The sequence below is a fragment of the Myotis nattereri genome, assembly GCF_964212035.1.
Source record: "Myotis nattereri genome assembly, chromosome: 3".
In the NCBI taxonomy this organism is placed as follows: Eukaryota; Metazoa; Chordata; class Mammalia; order Chiroptera; family Vespertilionidae; genus Myotis; species Myotis nattereri.
The window spans coordinates 132,424-155,130 of NC_138077.1; the positions used below are offsets into that span (position 1 = coordinate 132,424).

Here is a 22,707-nt window from a genome sequence, read left to right on the forward strand (position 1 = left end):
CCGTGGAGAGAGGCCGCACCCAACGCTTCTAACAGGAACCTTAGAACAAGTGCCGAGGCTCTGAAAGGACGAGAAGTCAACTCGGGTTTGCAATGTTCCTTAAGAATCGACTGTTCTGAATGCCTCATTAAACAAGGTGTGGGCTGACAAGTCAGGCTTTACCTACGTCACGTTTATGGGAGAGGAAGGCCGGGACCCTGTCTTCCTGCCTGGAACGCTCGCCTACGTCTCTGCCGAGGCAGCTCCTGCTTCTCCCTCAAGCCCCGTCTCAAGGTCCTCCACCTCCATGAGATCTACAACCACCATTGCTTTTCTTCCTACCTAAGATTTTACGTGCACCGTACCCTCTGTGCTTTAAGGGCAAACAGACAGCACTGGTTAAAATAAAGTGAGGCTGAGGCAAGGAGACATTACCACCGTTACTAGAGTGACCAGTTTGGAAATAGGTTCTTCCCTGGTGTCACAGAAAAGGAATTTCAGGGACACACACCTAGGAGGGTTTTAGCAATAGTGGCAGGATTTACCCTTGACAATCCACTCAGCAGGTAGATCGTGTTTACTGCCCCAGGTGCCCACGCCTGGTGCCTCATCCACCGCCAGGTGGCTTAGCTCCCTCTTGCTGAGAAAGAAGTCCAGCTGCCGGGCAGCAGCCCACATGTGGGGCCCAGGAGGGTCAACAGGGCCCAGAGCTGCTCACCCTGGCACAGGGCGACTGTGGGCATTACCTCACTTCCCTGTCCCTCATTCCCTATTTGTACATCCCCCACCAGGGCCCAGTGGTGCCCGGGCCCCTTGGCATTGCCCTCGGCCCTGCTGCTAAAGAGACCTTTGTGTTTCCTGTTTCCTTGGGCTTAGGAGAGAGCAGGCTTTCTCTCAAACCATCCAGTTCCTTTCCTGGCTTTTCCTGGGCTTGCATCCTTATTGTATCCGATCTTGTTTTCCAGGTTTGTTCCTCCCGTTTATGATTGCCATCTTGACTTCCACTGCACACGCACACAGTAAAGGCATTTCCCTCTCACTGTTTCTCCTTCCCCCCATTAATTTGGGAAACTGGCTCATTGTTCCCTGGGGTGATAGGAAAGCCGGTCTTTCCTGCCCACTCGAACTTGGATCCATTTGGCAGCGCGACTCCAGCTGTTCCCTGCAATGTCTGTGAATTTGTAGTTTACTGACTTAGGCTCAGCCCGTTTTCTCCCTTCTCTTTTATTAATAACTAACTACCTACTGTAACAAAACCACAATAACAACAACACTTCTATCCTTGGAAAAGAAAAGTCATTCATGTGGGGGCCTAGTAAGATCACTGAGAAGAGCTGAACCGAACGTCTGGTCTTAAAAATATGCAAGCCAGGAGAAAATGAAGTGTCATCTTTAGAACTCACCAGAGAAGCCATCTGCTCTGGGTTTCACTGGTACTGTGTGAGATTTTTTCTTATTGCTGGTTCATTCTTTTTAAGTGTCAAAGGTCTATCCAGATTTTTTATTTATTTTCCAGCCCATTTTGGCATTTATGTTGAAGGGTCCCAAATTCTGCCGTCCTGACGTTGCCTTTTTGGAATATTGGTTTTAAGCTGTTTCTCACCAAACAGTCTCATAAAGAACCTTTGGCCCTCCCCACCTCCCTGCCCAGGAGGTTCAGACAGAAACACCTGCTTCCGAAAGAGAACCTTAAGACACCCTACCTACGTCGGGGATTGAGGTGGAAACGGGGCTTCGGGCCATTAAGAAGGAATTGACCCAAATGAAACAAAAAGTGGATTATCGACTGGAAAGCCTGGAAAAAAATGGAAAAGAACAGAGCAAACCAGCAGGCTTGTCCTTCTCATCCCCGTAGAGACGAAGAGCGAGACAGGAGAGGGGCAGACCACCAGCTCCCTGAAGAAAGATGAGTCTGACGTGAAGATGGAGTCCGAGGGGTGCGGAGGACTCTGCTGAGGAGGGGACCTACCGGATGATGATGATGATGAAGATGAAGATCGGGGGGTGACCAGCTGGCGTTGATCAAGGATGATGGAAAAGAGGCTGAGGAAGGAGAGGATGACAGAGGCAGCGCCCATGCGAGGATGACTCTTAAGCACAGAGTGGGGTTTGGAAATGTTGTCCCACTATTTCTTTATCTGGGCGCTCGTCTGAGATCACAATTTTCACCAGATCCTCTCCCTAGTGCCTTCAGCACATGCCCGCTGTTCTCCCAATCCTGTCCCTCCGTGTCCATTATTCCTATTGCCCTGCGCCTAGTCCCGTGTTCACTTCCTGTGATGCTCCTAGTAGTTCCGTCTTAACCCTGTAATGTTTGCTTTTAATCTTGATGCCTCTTTATGACTTAGCAGTGAAAGGGCGTATGGTTCTTACCAACTGTCTCCAGAACAATCTCCGTTGCGCAGGGAGCACAGTCCTTTTCATTCATATGTGAGTTCAGTCGTTGCTTCCCTAACTGCAGAGGCAATGGCGTTGGTTGGGTAGCACCTGAACGCAGCTTGGAGCTAGAGGTGTGTGTTTTACACCCCATGGAAGAGTGCTCAGCACACAGGGAACGATGTATGTTTGTGAATGGGAGTTGGCTTGTCAAATGCACCCTCTAGGTAAATAATTAGTGTAATAGTTTTTTTGTTTTTTGTTTTTTTATTTTATTGATTTTTTACAGAGAGGAAGGGAGAGGGATAGAGAGTTAGAAACATTGATGAGAGGGAAACATCGATCAGCTGCCTCCTGCACACACCCTACTAGGGATGTGCCCACAACCAAGGTACATGCCCTTGACCGGAATGGAACCCGGGACCCTTGAGTCTGCAGGCTGACGCTCTATCCACTGAGCCAAACTGGTTAGGGCTAGTGTAATAGTTTTAAGATTTGTTTTCTAAAGTTGATACTGTGGGTTATTTTTGTGAACAGCCTGATGTTTGGGACCTTTTTTCCCCTCAAAATAAACACGTCCTTATTAAACCAGGGGGAAAAAATGTTAACATACAATTGTCTGTAGTATTCCCTGATAACACGTTGTGGGTGTTTCTAGGATTTAAAAAAAATTTATTAATGTATAGTTGGCATATAATAGTATATAAGTTTCAAGTGTATAGCATCGTGATTCAGCATTTATCTGATCCCTTATGGTGTGATTACCACATTAAGTCTAGTAATCAGCTGTCACTATGAAAGTTATCACGAGATTACTGACCATATTGATTTATCCTTGCATAGATTCAAGTGCTATGTTTTTCTTCTTTTCATTCTTTTCCATATATAATATATTTGTAATCTAAATCTATATTTATTAGTACATAGTATGTAAATATAGGAAAAATATATTTAGAATATAAAATAACACAAATTGTATAATGTATAAATTTTCAACAAAACTACAGACTTTCTCCAGATTTCACTCGTTTTCCCCTCACGTCCTCACTCTGCACCCAGATCCCACTTTCCACGGCCGGCACGTCTCCTGCGTCTCCTCCGGTCTATGACAGTTTCTCAGAGGTTTTCCTTTAAATAGGTTTTTATGTTTTATTCTTTTGAGGTAGAGAGAGGAAGGGAGGGGAGAAGGAGAGACATCAATGTGAGAAACATCAACTACTTGCCTCCTGTATGCACCCCAACCAGAAATCAAACCCGCGACCTGGGTATGTGCCCTGACCAGGAATCAAACCAACAACCTTCTGGCAATGATGCTCAACCAACGGAGTCACACCAGCCAGAGCAACTTCCTTCATTTTGCATGACTAATCATTTCAAGGCGTGCTGGTCGGGTATTTGGCCGGCTATCGATCCCTCCATTGGGTTTGTCTGATGTTTTTCTCAGGTGAGACTGGCATTGTGAGTTTTTAAGATCCCAGTGGTGGCCTTCTCATCATCTCCTGATAATACTTTTATTTTGGTAAGAACAGTAGTCATGTTCTCTCTCCCTCTTTCGTTTCTGATTTTCGTGATTTCGGTATTCTTACTTTGTTCTTGGTTAGTCTAGCTACAAGTTTGCCTATCTTGTTGATCATTTCAAAATAACACACCGACTTTTGGTTCTGTTGACTTCCTTTATCATTTTCTTAGTCTCTACTTCATTAATTTCTACTCTAATCTTTATTATTTCCTTTCTTCTGCTTGCTTTGGCTTTATTTATTTATTTATTTATTTATTTATTTATTTTTGCTTTGGGTTTAGTTGGCTCTTAATTTGTAGCTTCTAAAGTTTATTGATTTGAGGGTCTTTTCATACAGGCATTTGCGACTATAAAATTTCCCCTAAGCATTGGTTTAGTTGCATCCCATAAGTTTTGGGATTTACTTTTTTGTTTTCATTCATCTTGAACTATTTTCTATTTCTCTTGTGATTTCTCCTTTGACTCATTATTTATTGCAAGGGGGGGGGTGGTTTAATCACCACACATTTGTGACTTTTCCAAACCCCTTCTTTTTATTCCCTTGTGGTTGGAGAACGAATTTTCAATTCTTTTAAACTTATTTTGGCCTAACATATGGCCCATCCTGGAGAAATTTCATGTAAACTTGATTGAGAAGAATATGTACTTTGCTATTGTATGGAGTATGCTGTGAGGTCTAATCGGTTTACACTGTTGTGCAAATTTCATTATTCCTTACTGATCTTCTTTCTAGTTGTTTTATCCATTATTGAAAGTGGGAGATTGACGTCTCCTACTATTGTTGTTGAATTATCTATTTTTCCCTCTAATTCTGTCAGTTTTCACTTCACACATGTTAAGGTTCTGTTATTAGGGGCATATCTATATACTAGAGGCCCAGAGCACAAAACTCATGCATGGGGCCTCCCTTCCCTGGCTGCCAGCTGCCAGCCGGGGGCCTTCCTTCATGCCACACTGCCCCCTGGTGGTCAGCACATGTCATAGCAAGCAATCGAACTCTTGAGGGGACACTTTGCATATTAGGCTTTTATATATCCTACTAGAGGCCCAGTGGGGAGAGGGGGTCCCTCAGCCAGGCCTTTGCCCTCTCACAGTCTGGGACCCCTTAGGGGATGACCACCTGCTTGCTGGCTTAGGCCCACTCCCCGGGGGATTGGGCCTAAGATGGCAATCAGACATCCCTCTGGCAGCCCGGCAGCCCTCGGGGGATGTCCACTTGCCAGAGGGGAGCAGGCCTAAACTACAGTGGGACGTCCTTAGCGGTGCTGAGGAGGCAGGAGAGGCTCCCACCACCACCGCTGTACTGGCAGCCATCAGCCTGGCTTGTGGCTGAGCAGAGCTCCCCGCTGTGAGAGCACACTGACCACCAGAGGGTAGCTCCTGCATTGAGCGTCTGCCCCCTGGTGGTCAGTGTGTGTCATAGTGACCAGTCATTCCCAGTCTTTCTGTTGTTAGGGTTAGTTTGCATATTACCCTTTTACTATATAGGATAGAGGCCTGGTGCAAGGGTGGGGGCTGGCTGGTTTGCCCTGAAGGGTGTCCCGGATTAGGGTAGGGGTCCCGCTTGGGTGCCTGGCCAGCCTGGATGAGGGGCTGATGGCTGTTTGCAGCTGGTCACACCCCCTTCAGGGTAGGGTCCCCACTGGGGTCCCTGGCCAGTCTGGGTGAGGGGCTGAGGGCCATTTTCAGGCTGGCGGGCGACTGAAGCTCCCAGCCTCTTTTTTCTTTTCTTTTTTTATTCTGGGATTTATTTACCTTCTATGGCTGACACTGGAGCTGAGGCCCGGCTCCAGCTCTGAGGCTGTGGCTGGCTGAAAGCAGGTATCTGGGTTTGTCTGGCTTCTATAATTGAAACTCTGTTGCCATCACTGGCGCTCTAAGCTCTGAGCACGCTGACAGCTGAAAGCAGGTTTCTGGGTTTGTTTAGCTTCTATAATTGCAACATTGTTGCATCTGGAGCTCAGAGCTGGGCTGCGGCAGGCGGGGAACCTTGGCTTCCTCCATCGCTGGAGCAAGCAAGCCTTTTGTTCGCTTCAGCTGGGTGGCTGCCGGCCGCCATCTTTGTTGGCAGTTAATTTGCATATCTCACTGATTAGCCAATGGGAAGGGTAGCAAAGTTACAGTTACCATGTTTGTCTATTATTAGATAGGATATAATATAACCCTAATATGCAAATCAACCGAACGGTGGAATGACCGGTCACTATGATGCACACTGACCACCAGGGGGCAGACACTCAGAAGCTGCTCCCTGGTGGTCAGTGCGCTCCCACAGCGGGTGTGCCGCTTAGCTAGAAGTGGAGAGTGAGCTTAAGCCAACAGGCGGACATACCCCGAGGGATCCCGGACTGCAAGAGGGCGCAGGCCGGGCTGAGGGAACCTCCCCCCGCAAACCCCCCCCCCCCCATTGCACAAATGTCTCGCCCTGGGCCTCTAGTATAAATATAAAAGGCTAAGTGACCGAATGACCAGTCGAACGGTTGCTATGTCATTCACTGACCACCAGAAGGCTGCCCCTGGTGGTCAGTGCACTCCCACAGCAGGATCACCGCTCAGCTGACCAACCCATCCCGGTGGCCCACCAGCCCCGTGGCAGCCACTCCCTCCCTCAGTGTCCTGCAGGTTCAATCTCCAGAGAATGGGCCAGGCACTGATGGACCGGCGCTGCCAGCACGATCCCGACCGTGCTGCCGACCTCCTGGAAGTCGGCCTTGGGCACCATGGCCACTTCCCCTTCCTAGACGCTCCGCGAAAAGACACAATGTAAGAGTGGCTGCCAGGTGGCTCCCTACAACCGGTGTGAACGTCAGCGGGATGGATCCAGATCCTGGGCCTGCAAGGGCATCCCACAGCCCATCCAGAGGGCCAATCACATCCTGACTCCCCACCCTCCTCTGGATGGGCACCAGACGCAGGGCTCAGGGCTGGTGAGCGCTGCTGCAATCCTCTCCCAATCGGGACTGACTGGGCACCAGCCCGCGGCAGGTGCAGCAGGGCCGGGATGAGTGGGGGCAACAGGCAGGAGCAGCAGATGGCATTGGGCTACTGGTTTCAGCCCAATCCCCGCAGGCCACCCCGAGGGACCGCACCCATGCACGAATTCATGCACCAGGCCTCTAGTATCTTTATAATTATTGTTTCCTTGATGGATTTAATCATTATTATAAAAAGTTCCTCTTGTCTCTGGTAATGATTTTCTCTTAGAGTATATTTTGTTTGTTATTAGTATAGCCACCAAATCAAAAGTGTGCCTCTTGTACACAGCATATAGTTGGATAATTTTAAAGATTTTTCTCTGACAATTGCCAATTGGAGTGTTTAATTAATTTTGCATTTAATGTCATAATTGATAAGGTGGGGTTTAAATCTGCTTTGCTCTTTGTTTTCTAAATATCATATATTTTTTGTTCTTCTGTTACTCCATTATTGCCTTCTTTTGTGTTTAATAGATGCTGTCTGGTTTACCATTTAATTCCTTTGTTATTTTTATTTTTTATTAATCCTCACCCAAGGATATTTTTTCTATTGATTTTTTTAAACAGAATTGTAGGGAGGGGGAGAGACAGAGAGAGAAAAATCGATGTGAGAGAGACACATCAATTGGTTGCCTCCCACACACATCCCAACCTGGGAATCGAGCCTGCAATGGAAGTATGTGCCCTTGACTGGAATCGAACCCTCAAACCTGGGACCATTGAGTCTTCAGGCCAACTTTGTCTCCCCCTGACCCTCATTTGTGCTATTAAAAAAAAGTCAAATAGTTTTGAAGTCTGAGAGTGTTGGCCTTGCCTTGGCCTAGAAGGAGAAAAGCTGCCACTTAATGGAGCAAGAGCCAAGGGCCTGGCAATCTGCTCTCAGTGGTGGTGGCTGCTGGCAGACGGCAAGGAGCAGTCACCTGCACGCGACTGAACCTCCCAACAGCCACGGGGGCTTGGAAAAGGGCTCTTGCCTCCGATGACATCAACGTCCCAGCAAACCCCGCCATTTCAGTCTTGAGACCCTGAGCCGCACAGGCCCAGACCTCCGACACACAGAGTGTGAGATGCATGTGCTGCTCTACTTTGCTAACGGGGTGGTGCTCTGTTGTCACGAGAGAAAGAAAAGCAGTACTTGGCTGGGGAAGCGCATGTGTGCGTTCTTCCAAGGATCCTGTACGACGCATGACATTGCTCAGTTTCCTGGAGAATGAGTGTTCTTTCTGGTTGATCTCTTATGAAGCTCCTTCCACTCCTCTCTCCCAGGGCTACATCCTAAAATCCCTTACTGCTGGGTTCCTTTGCTTAATGAGTCACATTCCTGGGGATTGTCCGTTTAGGATGGTTTCAGCCCAGTGACCTTGAATAGCATTCACTTGGTCCATGGGAATCACACCTTGCCCTGCCTAATACACTCTGTTGTTGAATTTTTCTTCTTGTCCTGCCAACCGCAGCCAGACCTCCTTGCCTGCATATACTTTCAGGTGTGAGTCCGGCATGAACAGTTCCCCAAGGACCCTCCTTGAAGCCCATCTCATAGGACTGGTGTAAAACTGGTGGTTTTCTCACCCTTGAGGGGCAGAGCGACGTCACGATCACCTGCTCCTCGCTCTCTGGTGACGCTCAGCAGCACGCCCAGCTGGAGTGGCTCCAGGCCTGGGACTCCACCCTATTCCCTTCCCTCTGGACCTCCTGAACACGAAACCAGCGATTGTATCCGTGCTACGTGTCGCTTACGTTGTATTGCAACTTACTGTGCTCATCAGCACATTTTCCAAAGAAACCCTGTGCCCTGCCTTCTTTTGCTTTCTGTTACACCCTTAGGTCTGCGTAAGATTAAGTGCTTCTAATCACAATTTCTCTGCTATTCTTGCATTTGTGGTCCAGTACCTTAATTGGGCATACGGGAGTTAATGATGCCTAATGTTTTATCCACTACCTCTTGAGAATTCAGCCCAACCTGATCAATCCTGCTTTATAGGCATCTTCATTCCCTTCCAGTTATTGACAGGGGGCTTGGGAATGAAACCCAGAACCAAGAAGGGGTAACAGGGATTAGCATAATCAGATCATTGACACAATTTCAGCATTCAGGTACATTCTGTGCTGAATATTTTAAATTGATTTCTAACGTTGTCATTCACTGGCAAGAAGCGAAAAGGCCAAGTTGGGGCATAAACATTAACTGAGTTGGTGTGAGTTGTTTTATAGGAACCCCGTAAGCACTAGAATCAAGAAAGGACAATATGTTGGCCTACCAGGAGCTGGTGTGGGTACAATGCATTTATTGGATTCCATAGAAGTAGAACTCCATAGATGTTTTCCTGTTTTGTGAGAATTGGTGCATGTAGGCAGATGCGCAGAATGTGACAGTGGTGTGAGCGTCCTCTCCTGGTCTGGCTACCACCTTGAGGAAAGGACCACCTCTCTGGGCCTCCATTTCTTCCAATGTAACTGGAGATGGTAACATCCGCCTCATGCAGAGATCTTGAGTCATAGGAGGAAGAGCTTCCTCAGGTATTAGACACTCTACTAATACAAGGGACCTCTTGCCCTTTGAGATCTAGCATGTAAGGACCTGGAGAGTATTCTGCTGAGTGAAATAAGCCAGTCAGAGAAAGACAAGTAAAACGTGATCTCACTCATGTGTGGAATCTAAGGAACAAAATAAACTGATGAACAAAATAGATCCAGAGACACAGAAGCATGGAGCAGACTGACAAATCTCAAAGGGAAGGGGGGAGTTGGGGGTGAGATGAAAGTAACAAAGAACTTCTATTTGGAGATGCATAACCCATGGACTGGACAATAGGTGGTGAAGGCCTGCAGCAGGATGGGGTGCAGGGTGGACGAAGGTCAATGGGGGAAATGAGGACTTTCAACAGCAAAGATTAATTTAAAACAAAAGCGAAGAAACAAAACAAGGGGGGGAATATGAAGGGCCCTGACCCTCACGCACTGCACGACTGTGTTAAGCCACATCACCTCCTTGACCTTCTCTGAGTAGCCAGGGCTGCCGCAGAGGCCGGTGAGCGCTGGTCTGACTTACTGGATCCTCCGTCGGCAGCAGAAGAAATTCAGCTTGCAACTTCCGACCACCTTCTCATCCTCAGCGCACATCTTCCTGCACTTGCCCCGCCCCAGCCTGCATGGCTCACAAGCAGCAAACTCACCTACACGGAGAAAGAGCTGCTCACGTCTCTTTCCCGGACCCTGGAGGTGGGGAAAAGGTCCAAGGCCACAAAAGGAGAGGGTTTGTATTTATGATGATAAAGGGTGTTTTCAAGAACCAGTGGGGATTTTTCAAAGAGCTCTGCTTTTTTCAAAATGGAGTTGGAGAGAGTTCATTTTTAAGCCACAGGGAGGTGCTATCCTGGTCCCCCCGGTGTTTCTAACCTGCCTGGTCAAAAGGGAGCATCATCAACACATGCGTGTGCAGGACTGTCCCTTGCACACCTGGCACTACATGCAGGCTATGTGACGATGATGGGAGGGACACCATGGGGTGTTAAAAGGTTCTTGGTGGAGGAGTTAAAGACTTAGGTTCAATTCTCATTTGCGTCTTGTAATGGCCTTGTGTCCTCAGGAACCTGCTGAACCTCAGCTTCTCAGTTGTCACGTGGACATGCTACAAACACCAGTCGACGTCTACATTGTTTTAGTGGTGAAATGGAACAAGTTATGTGAGAATATTTTTCCAGCACTACTCACTCAATTAGCTCTTTTTGTTGGTACTTTAAGCAGAAGGTTTTGGGGGGTTTTTCTTACTAGTAATCTTCACCTGAGGATATTTTTTCCATTGATTCTTAGAGACAGTTGGAGGGAGGGATGCAGAGAGAGAGAGACATTAACTGGTTGCCCCCCCGTGTCCCAACCAGGGCTGGAGATTGAACCTGCAGCCCAGGTATATGCCCTTGACCAGGAATCAAACCCGAGACCCTTTGGTCCATGGGCTGATGCCTAACCACTGAGCAAAACTGGTCAGGGCTAAGCAAAAGGTTCCCTACATGACCGCGAGGGTGTCCAAGCTAACCTCATGGCCCAGGTACGCAGTGTCTTTGCCACAAAAGGAACATTCCTGTGCTCCTCTAGTTCTCAGGGGGCAGCACTGATGATGTGACCCCTTGTTTTCTTTCCTAATCACCACCCTCCTCCCAGTGACCTCAGAGCACAGTGAGCACCACAGGTTGGCATCACCACTGCAGTCCTCCCCCTGCGCCTACACAGCTCAGGTCCCATCCTCAGGTTCCTCGGTCTCCATGCCCCTGGTGACCCTGCCTCACCACCTGCTCCTCGCTCTCTGATGACGCTCAGCAGCACGCCCAGCTGGAGTGGCTCCAGGCCTGGGGCTCCGTCCTATTCCTTTCCCTCTGGGCCTCCAGAACACGGAACCAGCGATTGTATCCGTGCTAAGTGTCGCTTACGTTGTATTGCAACTTACTGTGCTCATTGGCAACTACCTCATTTGTCCATTTGAGAGGTCCACAGTCCAATCCCCAGCCTTCGCTCTAGCAAAGCCCAGACCCTTCTCACCCACTCTTCCCCTTGCGATGCACTCATCATACCCGGTGACAAGAACTCCGCTCGCCTCTAAAACAAAGTCCCTGTCACTTGGCTTTTAACCCACTCCGACTGGAAGTGAGGGGAGACAAACACTAAAGTTCTAGGTGGGGGGGGGGGGCGCCGTCTGCCATGAGCAGGTGCCACCAAAAGCCTCCTGAGAACAGTAGGAAGGAAGGACCAGTGTCTCCCCTCCCTGCATGTCCTTGCTCTACAGCCACCTCGGCTCCGAGAGCCTCCGCTCAGCAGCTGGGTCTGACTCCTCGATGCCTGGTTCACGTCTAGATCCTCAGTGTATTATCTTCTCCTCCTAAATCCCTTCCTCACTGGGGTCTCCTGCATTCGCCTCTGTCGTCTGTCCCTGCTTCTGGACTTTCCCACTCTCTTCACCCAGATTGGCTGATGGCTGCTTTGGTGCCTCCACCTGTTCTACTTCCCGAGGCAGGAAAGAAGCAGCACCTTCAGCCTTGGAGTCAGACCAGAAGGAGATGAGGTGGCTTTCCTCATCTGACCTGCTCTTTGGGATGCGGGATTCTCTCCAGGAGCTCAGTCACTGCAGAGCTAGAGGGCCCATTCTCCCGCCATCACCTGGGGACCCTCTCTGGGTGTTTGCATGCAGGGCTTATATCCAGTTGGTACCCAGAGGTGCCAGCACAACGATTCTGTATGACAGCATCTGCACTTCTCAGGCAGCAGACAGTCTGATTGCCCAACGCCCGTGCTGCGGTGCCACCCCTGCTTAAGAGTACTGGTGGGCACTGTTCAACCTGGTTGAGAATCACAGAATTAAAACTTGACTTTAATGTCCTCCAGCAAAGCCTAACTTAGCACTTACTATTTGTGACCCCACCCCACCCTCCGGGCAGAGTTACATAACATCCCATCTATGTCTCTGCTTCATTATATGTAAAACTAGTGGCCTGGTGCATGAAATTTGTGCACTGGGGAGGGATTCCCTCAGCCCAGCCTGCACCCTCTCCACAGGGATTGGACCTAAACCAGGGGTTGGACATCCCTCTTGCAATCTGGGACTGCTGACTTCTAACTGCTCATCTGCCTGCCTGCCTGATCACCCCTAACCTCCCTGCCTGCCTGCCTGATCACCTCTAGCTGCCTCTGCCTGCTTGCCTGATCTCACCCCAACTGCTCTCCCCTGCCAGCCTGATCTTGCCCCCAACTGCCTCTGCCTGCCTGATCACCCCAAACTGCCCTCCCCTGCTGGCCTGGTCTCACCCCTAACTGCTCTCCCCTGCCGGCTTGATTGCCCCTAACTGCCTCTGCCTCAGCCCCCACCACCATGGCTTTGTCTGGAAGGAAGTTGGATGTCCGGAAGATGGCCAGTTGACCCGGTCTAGTTAGCATATTACCCTTTTGTAAGTATAGATAGATTATATGGGGTAGGATTGCTAAAATGGGGGGGGGGCTTTTTCAGCAGGAGGAGATGCTCTTGGCAGACAAAAACACATAATCCCTATATCTGGACAGATAGCCAGCCATATGCACTATACTGCCAAACCGGTCATTTAAAAATTGAACTGCTTTCTTACACCTTACACCAAACAGCTGTTGCCCTTAAAACCCCTCCTCAGCCCCCACCTTAGGGTCTGCCTTCGTAGTTCATCCAGATTAGGTTCTGATTGGTCGGCTTCTATGCCAGTGAGTGTCTCTGGGCCTGATCAAAGAGGCGGGGCTGATCAACAGCTGCCACTGAGGCTGCAGATCAGACCCTGCCTCTCTCTCTGCAGGCCTCTCTCCGGGTCTAATCAGCAGGCCCCTTGGCAGTCAATGCCCCCAGCACTGGCTAAGGTCAGTGCTGGGTCACCATGGCAACCCAGCACTGACTTCTGGTGTTAGGTCAAGCCTTAGGTCCTTACGGAGCCTGGCTCTTTATATATATAGATGGTGGTTGTAATAGTACCTACCACCTAGGGGTGTCTCTATTTAATATGTTTTTGTTGATTTTTAGAGAAAGAGGAAAGGAGAGGGAAAGAGAGATAGAAACACTGATGAGAGAGAAACATTGTCAATCAGCTGCCTCCTGCACCCCCCCCCTTTTCTGCGGATCATCCCCCCTACTGAGCCTGCAGCCCAGGCATGTGCCCTGACTGGAAATCAAACCGGTGACCTCTTGGTAGCTGGATTGGAGCTCAACTCCTGAGTTATGCCAGACAGACCTAGGGATGTTTTGAAAATGAAATGAGATAATCCACAGAAAGTAGTTAATAGACTGCCCAGTGCACAGTAAGTACTCAATGACTAGTATCAGCCTTAATTTCCTCACTCTGAAATTCTGTCTAAACATTTTTAAATTCTGTTTGCAATTACCCCAGAGCATTTATTTCTGTTCTGTGTATAATATGCTCTCTTCCTGTAAAGTATACACACACAAACACACACACAAACACACACACACACACACACACACATCAGTGGGCTATTTGTTAAGAGCTCTCTGTCATGGAGTGTTTGCTGAATGATCCTTTCTCCCTCTTAGGCCAGTGATATGCATTTGGGACACACTTTACTGGATTCAGGAAAGAGCCTGGAAGCGATGGATCAGCATGTTCCCAGAGCAGTGCTAATGGGCTGGTTCCAGCTCAATCCTCTGACCTTGGTTTAGGGATCACCATGAGTGTAGCCACCAGGTCCAAACCAACATTACAACCCAGTAACACAGATTTCTCATGAAATAGAAAATCCAAATACGGTGCTGGGACCAAGAGGAAAAAAGAGAAGAGTGAGTGGGAGTTCGGGCAATTCTATTTTTACTGCTCTCTCCTTCACCTCCTGTGTCCAGGAATCAGAGATAGCGGACAGGCCAGTGTTCCTCAAAGTGAAACTACACACAAAGGGTTTAACTCACCTCCAGGGAATGGCTGGGAATACTCGAGTCCTGCCCGGGACCCTAAATTCAAAGCAAAGCACATTTTGAAAATTAAAATCAATGCAGGGAACAGGGCTGTAGGGAACAGTACTCCAACCCCACAGATCTCCTGTCAGGGGCAGCAGGACACAGGGATGCAGATTTATTCTATTTCTGAAGCCTAGCCCTCCTGGTAACCAGGAAGAAGTTAAAAGAGAAGGAGGAGGAGGAGGAGGAGGAGGAGGAGGAGGAGGAGGAGGAGGAGGAGGAGGAGGGGGAGGAGGAGGAGAAAATAGCTGTTCCCTCTTAGACAATTCCACAGAAAGTTCAAGAAATTCCTGTGAGACGCACAGTGGGGAGCTGACCATTACTCCCAGTTTTAGGGTGGTGCATAGGAGAATCATCCCATTTTATGCTCTGCCCCATCGAAATCCCAGCCATTCTCCTTTACCTGATGGACATTGAGCCAAAATGAAGAAAAAGACAAAGACAAGATACAGCATCTTCCTGCTCGGGGCCATTGCTGGCAGAAGACGAGTCTCCACAGCTTTGAGGGGACAGGAGGCCCACTGATATTCGAGAACCATGCGCCCTGCTCTGGGGCAGTGAAGCGAATCAACAAAGAGAACACAGGGACATGCTCCATTTCCCCGGTTCAAGAGCAGACAGGATGGGGACAGCCCTCAGCCTCCCTCAAGCACTCTGCTCTGTGGAAAGGGCAGCAGGCGGGCGTTGAAGCCCAGAGCCTCACACAGCCGTGCCCAGGACGGGGAGTCATTCCTCCTCCATCAAACGGGAACCGGCTGCGTCACGGAGAGAACAGGGGTCTCCCACGGCCTCTCCAGGTGCTGGAGGCTCTGTGTGGTGATGTTCGGACCGGGATGCTCACAGGAGGCCTGGCCCGAGCGCAGCAGGGTGGCCAGCACTGTCCTGGCTCCCATGGGATGGTCTGTAAATGACCAGGAGGAAGGGGGAAGGCAGTCAGCACCCAATCCCTGAGCCTGTAACAATGTCACCCAGCGGGTCCGAGTCATGGTTACCACGTCCTGGGAATTCATGAAGGAGGTGGGAGTCAGAAGTCGTCTTCATGTCACTGCAGCCAAGTCAGCCCACCCTGTTGTCTCTGCCCAAGCGATGCTCTGTCCTTCGTTTCTGGAACAGACAACAGAACCACCCGCCAATGCAGACTCTGATGACAGACAGAGTTTTTAAGGAGATGACCTTGAACAGGTCGCTTAATTTTTTTGAACTTCACATTCCTTATCCTTAAAATGAGGATGTAGTCATGGTAGGTCCTCGCAGGACACTGGAGAGAATGACCTGAAACAAGGGATGGAAAGTCTTCCTGAGCGCCTGGCTGTGGTGACTGGTCCGACCTCCACTCTTCGCTCTACCCAGCTGGGAGCCATCCTCTCCGGGAGCACTTTTTCAGGGCCATGGTTCTCGAGGGACTGTCCCGGCCAGAGAACGCGCCAGCGCTGATGGCTGTGTGCTTGTCCCCAGGCCTTGGTAGGTCACCTTCAGGAAGACACACTTGTGTGTGGGGACAGGGCTAGAAGGGAGCCTACTGCCTTGCAGCGTTTGGGCATTTTACCAACCGGGCCAGGCCACACTGCCTCCAGGAGAGTTAGGGGGCTATTGTGAGCGCTCAGACACCTCCAATGCTGCTGCCCCCAACCCCCAATTCTAATGTGGAAGCGATGGTGTTAGGAGGTGGGGCCGTTGGGAGGCGATTGGGTGCTAATTCCTCATGAATGGGATGGGAGCGATGCCTTCCTACGAGGGACTCCAGAGAGACCCTGCCCCTTCCAGCGGGAAGACATGGAGAAGTGCCCTGGCAGAGGGTCCTCACCAAAGCCCACCACTGACTCCCTGGTCCTGCCTCTGGCCTCCAGAACGGGAGACATGAATGTTCGGTGTTTACAAACCACACCCAGAATGTGGTATTTGGCCACAGCAGCCGAAACGGACCGGCGGGTCCCCTGCCCGGTGGGCCCTCCCTCGCTCCAGGCAGTCCCACAAGGACCCCACCTTCCCCCCTTCACCTGCTGACAAAGACTCGCCTCGGAAAGGCCCAAACGAGATCGTGAGGTAACCAATGAGGTGACTGAAACCATCTGCCACAGAGACTATCTGGAAGTTTGTCTTTTCTTGTAGACTTCAATTTTTTTAAGTGATGTTTGGAAGAGAATAGAGAAAATTTGCATTTTCAATCATTCTTAACTGGATTGTTTAAGAATTTACTCTGATGCATGTGGCACTTAAAGTGTGTGGCATACAGGAAGAGTCAAATTTTTTTAATTGATTTCAGAGAGGAAGGAAGAGGGAGAGAGAGAAACATCAATGATGACAGAATCATTGGTCAGCTGCCTCCTGCATGCCCCAAACTGAGGATCGAGCCCACAACCCAAGCACGTGTCCTGACCAGGAATCAAACCATGACCTCCTGGTCATAGGTCAACGCTCAACCACGGAGCCACCCAGCCAGGCAAGAAGAGTCACATCTACATTAATAAAAGAGAAATATGTAAATTGACCATCTCTTCACAACACCCACCAGCCAATCAGGAGTGAGTATGCAAATTAGCAGGACAAAGATGGCTGTGGCCATGAAGCCAGCCTGAGCAGGTGGGAGGCTTGGGTCACCCCTGGCGATGGATGAAGCCAAGCTTCTTGCCCTACTGGGCCGGCCGCCAAAGGAGGGGCCTGTGGGCGGCCACCAAGGAGCCAGCCCAAGTGCACGGGAGGCTTGGGTCCACTGGGCTAGCCGCCGAGGAAAGGGCTTGCAAACGGCCCTCAGCCCCTCTTTCAGGCTGGCCTGGCCACCATCGAGGTGTGGGTCCCTGCTGGGGGGCGTGGCCAGCCTGCAAACAGCCATCAACCCCTCACCCAGGCTGGCCACACCCCCCAGCGGGGACCCTTACCCCATGGGAGCATGGCTGGCCTGCAAACCACCACAGGCCCCTTGCCCAGGCTGCCCCACCCCCCAAGGGAACCCCCCATCCTGATCCAGAACACCCTTCAGGGCTAACCAGCTGGCCCCCACCCATGCACCAGGACTCTCTATACTAATAAAAAAGTAATATGCTAATTAGACTGGGAGACCTTCCAGGAGACCTTCCGGATGTTCTTCTGGACAAAGCCATGGTGGCAGGGCTGAGGTAGAGGTGGTTAGGGGCCAAGAGGGGAGGGCAGTTGGGGGTGAGCAGGCCAGCAGGCAGAGTGCTTAGGGGCAATCAGGCAGGCAAGCAGGTGAGCGGTTAGGAGCCAGCAGTCCCGTATTGCAAGAGGGATGTCTGACTGCCAGCAGTTGGACATCCCTCGAGGGGTCCCAGATTGGAGAGGGTGCGGGCCAGGCTGAGGAACGCCCCCCCCCCCCCACACACACATGAATTTTGTGCACCAGGCCACGCCACTAGTTTTAAAATAAATGGTGAACCCAGGGGTTGAGCACCAACCAATGAATCATGAGGCCTCGATTCAATGCCTGGGTTTTGGACTCAATCCCCAGTGTGGGGTGTGCAGGAGGCAGCCGATCAATGATTTGCTTCATTGATGTTTCTATCTCTTTCCCTCTCCCTTCCTCTCTGAAATTAATTTAAAAAAATGTATTTAAAAGATAAATGGTGATGGGTGTGCCCCATGAAGCTATGTGCCGAGTGTGTGCAGCTCATAGATACTGGAGCAGGAACCCAGCCACCCCTGGGCTTGGCACCAGCTCTGCCTGACACATTGGGACATCGCCCAGGTCCTGTCGGTGTACAGGGGAGTAGACCGAGGCTGTCATGGAGCGTCGGCACCGTTAGAAATGCCAGCCACCAGACCCTGCTGACACATGTCTGTGCTGGGTCCTCAGTGCACACCTGCTCTGCCCTCCCGACATCCCATGTTCTTCTTGGGAACTTTCCAGAGTAAAAACAACACCCGGGCCCTGGCCGGTTTGGCTCAGTGGCTAGAGCGTCGGCCTGCGGACTGAAGGGTCCCGGGTTCGATTCCGATCAGGGGCATGTACCTTGGTTGCGGGCACATCCCCAGTAGGAGGTGTGCAGGAGGCAGCTGATCGATGTTTCTCTCTCATCGATGTTTCTGGCTCTCTATTCCTCTCCCTTCCTCTCTGTAAATAATCAATAAAATATATTTTTTAAAAAAACAAAAAAACACCCAGAGGAGCCGCAGGCTGACACCCACCGAGGTACGTGGGCTCGGTGCAGCCGAGCACAGAGACAGTTCTTTATGCCTCAGCGATCAAGATCGGGTTTGGTCTGGGAAAACACATAAATGGGGGTATTTGCTTCATTTTTCATGGACGCCGAGCTGGTCTCTCCAGACCCCGGAAGTCATGAAGACGATCTTCTTGCTCCTCGCTGTTTTCCTCCTTCTGGCCCCAGGTAACATGAGCCCCTTTGCAGGATGGGCATTGGAGAGGGTGGACCGGAGACAGGGCCTGCCTCGGGGAGGACATGGCCAAGGTCAACTCCGGAAACAAGGGCGCCCTGGGCCCCCTGGCCCTGCGGGGACCACTGGCCCCAGGAGGTGACAGTCCCCTCATGCCTCTTCTACAAACACTTCCCCTTTTCCATTACTATCTGGGACGGGGTGTCACAGGTTTGCAGAAACACAGATAAGCCAGCAAAGGCACCCCTGGACCCCTAGTCTCATGCTCACTGGCCAAAAGAAAAATTTGCAAAAAGAAAGAAAAGCAAGGGTAACCATCTATGGGTCTTTTAAAACATAGTTGTGATGAAGAGGAAGACGGGTAAGAAAGGAAGAGCTGGAAATCAATAGGAATGGAGCTTAGAGACGCTATTTGTGCCAGTGGGTGAAAGAGTCAAACCAGCTGCAATGCCCGAAACACAAGCTATGCAGCTGGAGAGTGTGACAACAACTCCACATGCTGACATGCATTTAGCTCTGCAATGCCGGTGCCTTCCGGGAACTCTGCCCTGCCCTAACTCAGGGACATTCCGAGCATCTCTTTTCGTTGGGAAGGACCATTTGACATCTCTTTTGAGAGTGCAGACAGGGAGGTTCAGGGGGGCTAAGCAGGTGCTGAGCCCTGCAGGTGCACAGGGGTGAGCCAGGTTCCAAGACCAGCTCTGTCCACAGCAAAAGGACTTTTCCTAACCAACCAGAACTCTCGCCACTTTTTCCTGCTCCTGGAACCTCCACTGGCTCTAGTCCAATCCTCCCCAAAAGTAAAGTCCCAGACGGGACTCACCCCGGATCCAGAGACCAAAGGAGGAACTTTGCAGAATTCACAGTGAGCCCAGGTGCACCCCAGATGACAGTGAGCTCTGTGCAGGGCTTAGTGTGCACACCGCCATGCACCCGCTATGCCAGGAGATTTGCAGTCACCCTAAGGAAGTAGATTCTGGGTCAAGGACATGGGGATGGGGCCTCCAGTGAGCCATTCATTCCACTGGCTTTGACACACACATCGGACACTGACCAAGGTATCATTTTCAGATCACTCCTGAAGATTGTATGATAAAGTGATCTGAGTACATGAACCTTTGCCATGGATGTGTCTTGGGTGCTCACACCTGCACAAACAGAGTTGCATGAGCCTCTAGATGGGCGTCTCTGAGAATTCACCAGGAGCGTGTGGTCACCAATGCTCTTCCTCTTCCCAGAGGCCTCTCTTCCTGGACCATCACTGAGAGTTGACCCCAATGCAAGGGCTGTTGTCAGAGTGAGGTCCAGCACCCTAGCCTGAGACGCCTTACAAAACAGGAGGACAGAGAGTACAGACTCCTTCCATGGGAGCCACAGTTCCCTGGTCCTTCAAATGCAGGGTGTTTATCCATATGAGCTTATATGCTATAAGAGGCAGGACCAGAGCACGCGGGGCACCCATCCCTCTTGTTAGTGCATGTCCAGGCTGTATGTTGACATTCATTCCGATCTGTGTCCATCTGACTCTTTATTGCAAATATCCAAATTAGCCAACTCTACAGTGTGGATTCTGATGTGCTGTCTGTCCTTAACTTGAAGCTGGATGCTCTTATGGGTGATACTGATCCAGGCCTCGGGCGAGGACCAGGCCCCTGGGCAGACTAGCAAAGGGAAGGAGTAGGGAGCACCCCACCCCACTCCCCTTCCTGCTCTTGAACGCAGGAGTGGATGTGGAGGAGAAATCAGACTGACTCTTTCTAAGAAGTCTCTTCACCTCAGCACACTTCTTTCTTCTACATATTTGGTTTGCACCCTAGTCTCGGCCATTCCCCAAACTCAAGCTGGGCTCTCCTCTCTCCTCTCGTAGCACTTTGAGTGTGTGGGGGAAGTTACTGACTGCATGTGTTTATAGGAACAAGCTGATAATGGCCGGCGTGGCTCAGTGGTTGAGCATCAGCCTATGAACCAAGAGGTCACAGTTCGAATCCCGGTCAGGGCACAGGCCCGGGTTGCAGACTCAATCCCCAGTAGGGGGCGTGTAGGAGACAGCCAATCCATGATTCTCTCTCATCATTGATGTTTCTCTCTCCCTCCCTCTTCCCTCCTCTCTGAAATCAATAAAAAGTATTCTTTAAAAACTTCTTAAAAAACCCCACACAACCCAACAGATTTTGATGAGAACAGTGGTGTCTGTTTCCCAAGGCCCCCGAACACTGGGCGCCAACTCTGTCCTTCCTGTTCTGAGACCAGACAGAAACCATTTCCCCGCCCTCTCGGGGCAGGAGCGGCACCAACTCGTTCCCTCCCTGGCTGTGCCTGGCAACCAGATGTGGCCGAGACGAGGACTAATCCGGGTGGCCCTTCCCTTGTGTAGCCAGGAATGCATTTTTTGATGAGAAATGCCTCAAGCTTAAAGGGAGATGCGTGAAATCTTGTCAGAAAAATGAAGAGCTCGTTGCTCTCTGCCAGAGGGCTCTGAAATGCTGCCTCGCCCTCCAGCCATGTTCCGACAGTGACAAGCAGGATTCCATCAAGAAGAAGATTCCCAGGACCACCGAGGCGGACCTACCTACAATTTCTTTCACGTCTCTCCCACCTCTCTCACTTCTTCCACCTCTCCCATCTGCCCCACCTCTCCCATCTGCCCCACCTCTCCCATCTGCCCCACCTCTCCCATCTGCCCCACCTCTCCCATCTGCCCCACCTCTCCCATCTGTCTCACCTCTCCCACCAAGTTCCCCTTGAGACGCTGCAATAAAAACGAGTGGCTGGCTTTCAGTAATGTGTCACATGCTTTGACTGGATGGGGAACATGAGTAGCTACCTTGACTGTCCCCGGATTCTTTTTCTGGGGTTTTGTTGCTGTTGTTTTGTTTTGGTAAGGGAACTGTCCTGAAGCCATCTGGTATTTCTTTTAAAGGGGAACTTCTGGAGTCTATAAATAAACAGATCTCTAGCTTCCTCTCAGGCAGTCAGCCCCAAGCAACCTGCTGAGATAGATAGACTATGATGATAGAGACGAGAGAGAGAGAGAGAGAGAGAGAGAGAGAGAGAGAGAGAGATGGAGACATAGTCACAGAGGTAGACAAAGACATAGACATAAATACAGATATAGACAGATGAATAGTTAATGAAATAAATATACATCAGCTTGGATAGTTATATTAATAATAGATAGATGGAGAACCTACTTACCAAAACCTCTCATGTGTCACACACCCGTTGAAATTAATTTCTTGACTCCATGACTTTAAATGGAGACACTGAATTACTGCCTATGCATTTGTTCTGCATCCATAAGTCTGGATTCAAATTTGCTGATGGGCAAATAGCTAAAATAAAACACTTATTTTTTTCCTCCCTGCATTATTCTTCAAGAATTAGGAAACTATTATTTTTTCTTATTCTTATGTCAACACTAGTGGCCCAGTGCATGAACTTGTGCACACTGAAATTAATTAGAATATTTGAGTATCGCTATTCGCCCTTTCTCTATAATAGAAGTGTCAGCCAAATTCACCATCAACAACGACAGATCAAAACACACCTGTGCGATTGGCACCACTGAGAGCTTTATATATATAGATAATTATTTGTGTAAGATCAATAAGAATGTTATCCCTGTAACAAGACACAATTGGAAACACTGGTTATGTTACCACGGCCGTGACTGGAATGTCTTTGCACCTAGAATCCAGTTTAAGGAACTGAGTTGACCTTATGGAGCCCGGCCCCTGGCTAACAGGCTTCCCCACCTTATAGCTGTGGTGCATGTTGGCAGGCCCGGCACCCGGGGGTACTTGGGGACCTCAAACATTCTCTATGTCATTTCAGTCTTCCCCCCACAAAACCTGCTCCAATGTCTTGCCTCTTGTCCTTGGTGCCATTGCTCACACTGACTGACTTATTTCAGTGAGAGGTGACCTTGACGCAGACACGATATGTGGCTATGGGACTGCTCGCTGCCGGCGGAATTGTAAGAGACAGGAATTCAAAATTGGAGTCCGCCCCAACACTAACCCGTTCTGTTTGAAAGGACG

General features: G+C 50.0%; 1 protein-coding gene across 1 annotated transcript; it reads right to left on the reverse strand.

The window, feature by feature from the left end:
• Positions 1–9,894: 9,894 nt before the first annotated feature.
• Positions 9,895–14,336, reverse strand: LOC308516961 (beta-defensin 12-like; the record flags this gene model as incomplete). The annotated part of the gene is made up of 2 exons (XM_081088005.1): positions 9,895–10,022; positions 14,273–14,336. The coding sequence occupies 2 exons, from the start codon at positions 14,334–14,336 to the stop codon at positions 9,895–9,897; spliced, it is 192 nt and encodes a 63-aa protein (XP_080944131.1).
• Positions 14,337–22,707: the final 8,371 nt, after the last annotated feature.